This window comes from Pyrus communis, chromosome 16, assembly GCF_963583255.1.
Source record: "Pyrus communis chromosome 16, drPyrComm1.1, whole genome shotgun sequence".
NCBI classification, from domain to species: Eukaryota; Viridiplantae; Streptophyta; class Magnoliopsida; order Rosales; family Rosaceae; genus Pyrus; species Pyrus communis.
The window spans coordinates 17,085,276-17,092,291 of NC_084818.1; the positions used below are offsets into that span (position 1 = coordinate 17,085,276).

A 7,016-nucleotide genomic window follows, 5' to 3' on the forward strand; every position below is an offset into this window, starting at 1 on the left:
GATGTCTTTGTCGACAGTTCATAGCTATTTTTTGTAGTTTGAATATAATTTGATGAGAACTAGTTGGAGAAGAGTTTGATCATGGATGAAACTGTAATGAAAACAATACAAAAACATTGACAAAAACCAAAAAAAGCACAATTTGCTGTAAAAAGTATTTGGAAAATTGTAACCCTCTGAAAATCGCACTTTCAACGCCTCTCTAACAACTTGATTCGAAGCCTATAAATGGCCGTCGCATTCGGTGCTGCTGGCCGGCCCTCTGATTGAGGATAGGTTGTGCAAAAGGATTAAATTTCAAAAAGAAAACTTTCTTCCTCATTGTTGCTTGTATAAACGAATAAATAAAAGAAAGTTAGAATAATGTGAAGAAGGCAATGATGAAAAACAGTCATGTAGATGCATAACCTAGGGCGTGCCTCCGTCCGGCAACACATAATAAATCAATCTGTACACGGAATAGACAATCTCCTTGAGAGGGATCGCGTGTTACCTTCTTTCCCGTGCAGCTGAAATCGCATTTCCGTACATCTTGGTCTCCGTTTTGGTAGAACTCATTGAAAGCATAAGAGATTCTATCATGCATTTCCAAGTCACACGACCTCTTCCCTCCCAAGCTTGTGCAATCTGCCCGAGAGCATGCGTAATTGAATTCCGCTATAGTGCACGGCTCAAGTTCCTAACGTCGATCGCTATTCAACACACACCACTGCTTCTGCAAGTGTTTCAATCCCTCTACGCCTTTTAGCATCTGATGTCCGGACTCTTGGCCGGAGAGGTCCATGGGAAATTTAGGCTTGCCATCGTAGCTAAATACTCCCCAATGGCGTTCAAAGTCCCCCGGAGCAACACTTTTCTGATCCTCGTCAAAGAACCCAAATAGGTACACTTCCAAGTAGCCTTTCCTAAGAGGCCACTTGACTTGCCAATTTTTTAGGAGGCCATCGTAAAACTTCTTGCCAATTTCTTACTCCCGTAGTCGTGGCCATCAGTAGGCCATCCTACTTCCCCAATTACAATATCCAAGTTCGGGGCACCTGCCTTCTTAAGCGCCCAAAGAAGTGTATCATAATTTTGCATCAAACACATTATTGTACGGGGCACCATTGTCTCTAACCGTCTTGCCACCACCATCAAAGAAAGCAAATTCTTTTGGGAAGCCAGAGCTTCCGGAGAGACTAAGGAAGGGATAAATGTTGACAACAAATGGCGCGCTATGTGTACGAAGGTACTCTAGTATTTTCGACATTTGTTTTGGAATGTCCTTTCAGAAACGCCCGTCTGATGGTTTGTTGGGTGGAGATTCGTATACATCAGCATTGAAGGGCACCACGCATTTGATGTTTCCTCCGACGCCAGCTTCATCTAGGGCCTTTTGGACGTTTTTCACTTACGGGTATACATTTTTGACATAAGTACCGTTGTAACTTGTTAAGAATGGCTTGTTCCCGACAGCCACATAGCTGTGAAATTTTTTTTTAAACAAAAGATGGATTGAGTCAGTCAGCTTCACTAATATTGAATCGGAAGACAAACATTTTGGACATAAACACACACATGCATACCGGATGGTGACTCGCCCATTATGAAGATATGCAGTGACATTCTGTTTGACCCATTTTCGGGCAGTTGCGTAATCATGAGCAAGTTTGTTCAATTTTTCATTGGGAATTCCGACCATGACATCAATACCAGTGCTGGACAAGGCTTTCATGGTCTTAGGATCCACATCGAAAAGCTTCAGTTTCTTGATCCCATTGTCCTTAAGCATCTTTAAAAACGTTGTTGGGAGGCAAAGGGTGCGACGACATATGCCCCCAGTTCACACCTAAACCTTGTACAAGGTCCAGGTCTACCCAGATTACCAGCATTACGGAACACAACAACCACACAAGAAACATTTAGCTCTTATCTAGCTAGCTACCAATCGAGATGGCCACGCTTCTATTTGTTGGAGAAAAATTTAGAAACAATAAAATAACAGAAATACAGAACCGAAATACTTATACTTTATTATTCAAAAATACTTGCAATACAGAATGCAATTACACAATAAATACAAAAAATTAAAATGATACTAACTTGAATGAATTGAAGGTAGAGGCTAGCGAAAATGCTATGTCCTTCGAACAGTATTTCTGTCTCACTTGTGTGCTTGTGGTTCTACAACATCTACTCGACCAGGATAAAACTACCTAATTCTACAACCTGCACTGGATTATAGAACTCTAGCAAATTGCTTTGTATGTTTACTCTCTGGAAATTTTGTACGGAAGACAAGGAGGAAGAAAAGATGATGCTCACTTGGATACTGTGATTGCAAATATATAGGCTGTTATTTGAAAGTACACAACTCTTTCTAATAGCTATGTCTTTTAATCAAAACGTACAACTCTTTCTAATAGATGTGTCTTTTAATCAAAACGTTTTTTAATTAATAAATTAATTAAAAAACTTAATTCGAAAATTAAAATTAATGAATCTGATTAATTTTAAATTCTAAGGCCCCAAGTGCCCCAAGGCCCTTGTCTTGATTAATTAATATTAATTGTATTTAGGCTATATTATATTCAAGCCTAATCCATACAACCATAAGGCCCAAGTCTTCAATCCATTTCCAAATGGTCCAAGTTCTAATTACTAAGAAAAAAAAAAAGCCTATATAAAGGCTAGTGAAAAAATATTGTTGACCAATGTGGGATAAGAGGGTCTCAAACTCCTACACTATTGAATTGTGAGTACTCTTTAATTCTGGAATTAATGGAGTTTAAGAAGAAAAGTTTAATTAAACCAGTGGAAGCGCTCAAAAGGTTTGTTACCAGGCTAATTAACCAACTGATTTCTAAATTTAGCTGGCTCTTTTCTACCAGTGTCTACTTTCCTCATATCATTTTTTTCGTTGTCTAAATCTTTTTACATCCTACGGACATATTTCCAGTGTTCAAGGCTGTAGAGAAACGAGCCTTGAAACTAGCAACTAGCTAGGGTAAGTTCAAAATTTAGCTAGAATACCATAATTATCTAATACAAGTATCATACAAGGATAGTTAAACTTGATTAATCACAATGCATATACAGTTAATTACTAATTTTATGTAATTAGTAAAATATTAATGTTGTATTGCAGAAATATTTTTCATATCTTAATTGTATAATATTGGCTGGCTAATTAATTCCTTTATATGTATGTATTAGTCATTGCATGTATGTCTAACTAGCTTACATCAATATTAATGTGAAGAAGCTCATATCATCATCCACAACAGTCCTACAAAGATGCTGAATGCATAAGCCACACCAACTGCACCATGCCTCGGCGCTCCGGTGTTGACAATCTGAACTGGAAAGAGGCAATCTCCTACTGAGGGATTGTTTTTCGTGATGGTTGCCATCCCATTAAAGTTGCATGTTCGAACATCTTGGTCTCTGTTTTGGAAGTAGGAGTTGAAAGCATAAGAGACTTTGCCATGTTGATCCAAATCGCATGACCTTCCAGTCCCCAAGCTTGTGCAATCAGACCCAGCGCATGCGTAGTTGAGTTCCGCATCGGTTTGGCTCATGTTCTTAACGTCGCTGTTCAACACGCACCACTGCTTCTCCAAGTATTCAACTCCTTTTACGGCTTTCAGCATTTGATTTCCGTTTCCTTTTCCGCTGAGGTCCATGGGGAACTTTGGCTGCCCATCATATCGGAAAATACCCCAGTGACGTTCAAAGTCTCCGGGAGCAATACTTTTTTGGTCTTCGTCAAAAAGGCCAAACAAGTAGACTTCGAGTTTTCCCTTCATAAGAGGGGTGCCCTCCTCCTTGCCAAGTTTCTTGAGAAGGCCATCATAAAATTTCTTGGCATTTTTTATATTGGCATTCTTGTCACCATCGGTAGGCCATCCGGCTTCCCCAATTATGATTTCCATGTTACCAAAACCTTCCTTCTTCAGTGCATTAATCAGCGTATCACAATTTGCATCAAACACGTTTTTGTACTCAATGTTGTTGTCGCTCACTGGCTTGCTACCACCTTCAAAGAAAGCAAATTCTTTGGGGAAATCGGAGCTCTGGTAGAGACTAAGGAAGGGGTAGATGTTTACGACAAAAGGGGACTTATTGTCGCGAAGGTGGCGAAGTATCTCGACCATATTGTTCTTAATATCCTTTCGAAAACGCCCGTCTGATGGTTTACTTGATGACGATTCGTAAACATCAGCATTGAAGGGCACTGTGGCTTTGACTTTGTCCCCAGCTCCTGATTCACGTATGGCCTTTTGAATGTTTTTCAATGCAGGGTAAGTAGTCTTAACGTAGGTACCGTTGTAACTCGTCAAGTATGGCTCATTACCAACAGCCACATAACTGCAAATTAAAGTTAAACAAAACAAAAATATGTAAATTAAACTTCCGACCATATCAATGTATTACAACCTAATTATATATACAAATTAAGGAAAAGAAAATTAATCCAAACCTGATACTAACGCTGCCAAGCCATTTGGTAACGTTCTCTTTCACCCATTGTTGTGCCTCTGAGTAACTATCAGCAAGCTTTTCCAATTTCTCATTGGGGATTCCAACCATGACCTGAATACCTGACCCGGCCAATGCGTTCAAGGTCGAAGGTTCCGCATCGAAAAGCTTCACTTTCTTGATCCCATTGTCTTTGAGCATCTGAACAACATTTTTAGGAGGCAACTGGTGCGACGCCATTGCACCCCAGTTGACACCTAAACCTTGTGCAAGGTTGGTTGTGGCCAAAATTACCGACAAGACCCATACGAGAAACAAGGCTCGTGCCATGGCTTGCACAGGCTCCAATATGTTGGACTATTGTGAAGTTAGCCAGCCAATGAGGGGGTTATTGTGTTATCTAGGCTACAGGGCCTAGGTTTATTAATTAGGGGACGGGGAAGTTTCTTGGGGCTGAAGGAAGAGTTTAAATATACGGATGGCCGCAATAGAGTTAGGTACATACGTGCATGACATGGGTTTTGGCAAAGGCTGTGCCTCTCTTTTGTAAAACAACCAATGGAAGCGAATAGAAAAGTCCAATTTTAGTTGGATGGTATACAAGAGCCATACAAGGTGTCAACTCTTCTCAAACTATTTTCTTTTTCTAATTTAGGGTTTTTACATTTTCTACAATTCACAGCTCTACATGTAATAAGATCTGCCTTAAAACTAGCTCTTAATTTAGCTGTTTTTCTTAGAAAGTTGCAAACACAGGAAGAATTTGTTTTATTTCTTTTATAATTCACTATTATTGTATCATACATATTACAACAAAATTCTTTAATCATTGGGCGACTAGTACAAAAATATAAGCAATCGACAGTAAAAAAACAGTCGTGGTTAACTAGGTATTAGTTTAAGATCCGTTTGGTATTTGTCTTTTTACACCAAAAGCAACTTCACTTTAAAATTAAAAAAATAAAAGTACTTGATTAAAATAAAATATCCTGCAACTTTTAAAAGCGGCCTATAGGTTGCTTTTAAAAGTTTCTTTCATAAAAATCAGAGTTGAGCTTTTAATAAATATTTTCAATTCCTATAATATTATCATTACTTTTCAAAGTGACATTATTTATCCGACACACATTTTATCCCTTGACAACATTGTGACCACCAGCAGCTACCACTGTTAGAAGTAGGGGTGGGCATAAAAAATTGCTGAATCGGAAAACTGAATTGAACCGCATGAATTTGTAGTCAAGAGTCTAAAATTGAGAATTTGAGAGTTTTGTCTACTTGAGAAGGGAACCGATTACAGTAAACAAGTGTGTTTAGGATTTGATGTTTGTTTGGGGAATGCGACAAAGGCCGAAGGGGTTTAGCTGTTTAGCGTTTAGTGGCTACCAATTTGGGGAGTGCCACAAAAAAATTAAATAGGTTGGTTTTTCAAGTAAATAAGAACATGCTTGAGTTGCTTGACGTTTCAACTTTCACATACAAAACAAGTTTGCTGTTTTTATTCAATTAATTATAATAAAACAAATAAATCTTACAAGTATTGGGTTTAGCTGCTCAGCCTAATTGGCCATTGTACTTAAACGCTATTGTACTTAAATAAAGATTCATAGTTTGTAAATTATATTATTATTTTTTTTGAATAAACGATATTATCTACACAAATGAGAGGGGGTGGGCTAGCAATAATGTGGTTCAAATTCGCCTTTGGCGAGAATCGAAACTAAGACCTCTCGCTTACAAGTGAAGAGAAATACAACTAGTGTAACGACCCATCCCCAATTATTATGATTTTTATAATTTTAAAAAGTGAATTTACAAAGATGTCATTCGAGACAAAGCGTTGACTTTTGTTGACTGCCATGTCATGTCACGTAAGGTTCATTTTCTAGGCGTATCCTCGTAGTACTCGTCAATACGGATGCGTTGGCGCAAACAGAACGCAATTTGGAGTTATAACAAAGGAGATATTAATCTTTAAAGCCAGGGGCATTTTAGTAAATTGGTTATTTTCTAGAATGCTCCAGATTTTTTGAGCCAAATCAAGAAGGCCACAAGTGTGGCCCAAATTAAAAGGAAGAAAGTTGGGCGGTGGAGATGGAGATGGAGGATAAAGGAGAAAAAGGAAGGAGAGGTGAGGCAAATTAGAAGAGGAGAGATGTGAGGGAGACCAATTAGGGAAGAGAGAAACGAGAGAAAGGAAAGAAGAGGAGGAGGAGAACCGCTGGGTTCACCATGACTCGTACCCAACTCGGCAGAAATGTATGAAATCCGGTACTTTCTCTCGTCAAATTCCGGCGAATTGCACCGACCCACTACTTAGGAACTTCTCATCAGTCATTCCTCTTCGATTTTTTGCACAAATTGGACAAGATTTGGTCTTAGCTTTGTGGCAAGAGCACCGGCAGCACCGTGGTGTTCTTAGTGGCAATCCGCCATTTCTGCAATGATTTCTCTCAATTGCCACCACCAATATACTCCCTTAAGCCTAGAAACAATGCCCTATCATTGGTTGGAGCGTCGGAGTCGATTTGAGGATGAATCAAGAGTCACCCTTT

General features: G+C 39.0%; 1 protein-coding gene and 1 pseudogene across 1 annotated transcript; both read right to left on the reverse strand.

The window, feature by feature from the left end:
- Window positions 1-391: 391 nt before the first annotated feature.
- LOC137719897 (glucan endo-1,3-beta-glucosidase 8-like) lies at window positions 392-1,871 on the reverse strand (annotated as a pseudogene).
- Window positions 1,872-3,121: 1,250 nt separating this feature from the next.
- On the reverse strand, window positions 3,122-4,958 carry LOC137721284 (glucan endo-1,3-beta-glucosidase 8-like). The gene is made up of 2 exons (XM_068460389.1): window positions 4,463-4,958; window positions 3,122-4,350 (listed from the first exon to the last, which is right to left on the reverse strand). Exons 1-2 carry the CDS (start codon window positions 4,789-4,791, stop codon window positions 3,246-3,248), a joined length of 1,434 nt encoding a protein of 477 aa, XP_068316490.1. The 5' UTR covers window positions 4,792-4,958; the 3' UTR covers window positions 3,122-3,245.
- Between the last annotated feature and the right edge of the window lie 2,058 nt (window positions 4,959-7,016).

Bases quoted from the DNA above. Each gene is read 5' to 3' on its own strand.
- LOC137721284 (XM_068460389.1), bottom strand. From the start codon at position 4,791: ATGGCACGAGCCTTGTTTCTCGTATGGGTCTTGTCGGTAATTTTGGCC. The intron at 4,351-4,462 runs GTTTGGATTAAT...TTTAATTTGCAG, and splicing joins CTTGGCAGCGTTAGTATCAG to TTATGTGGCTGTTGGTAATG.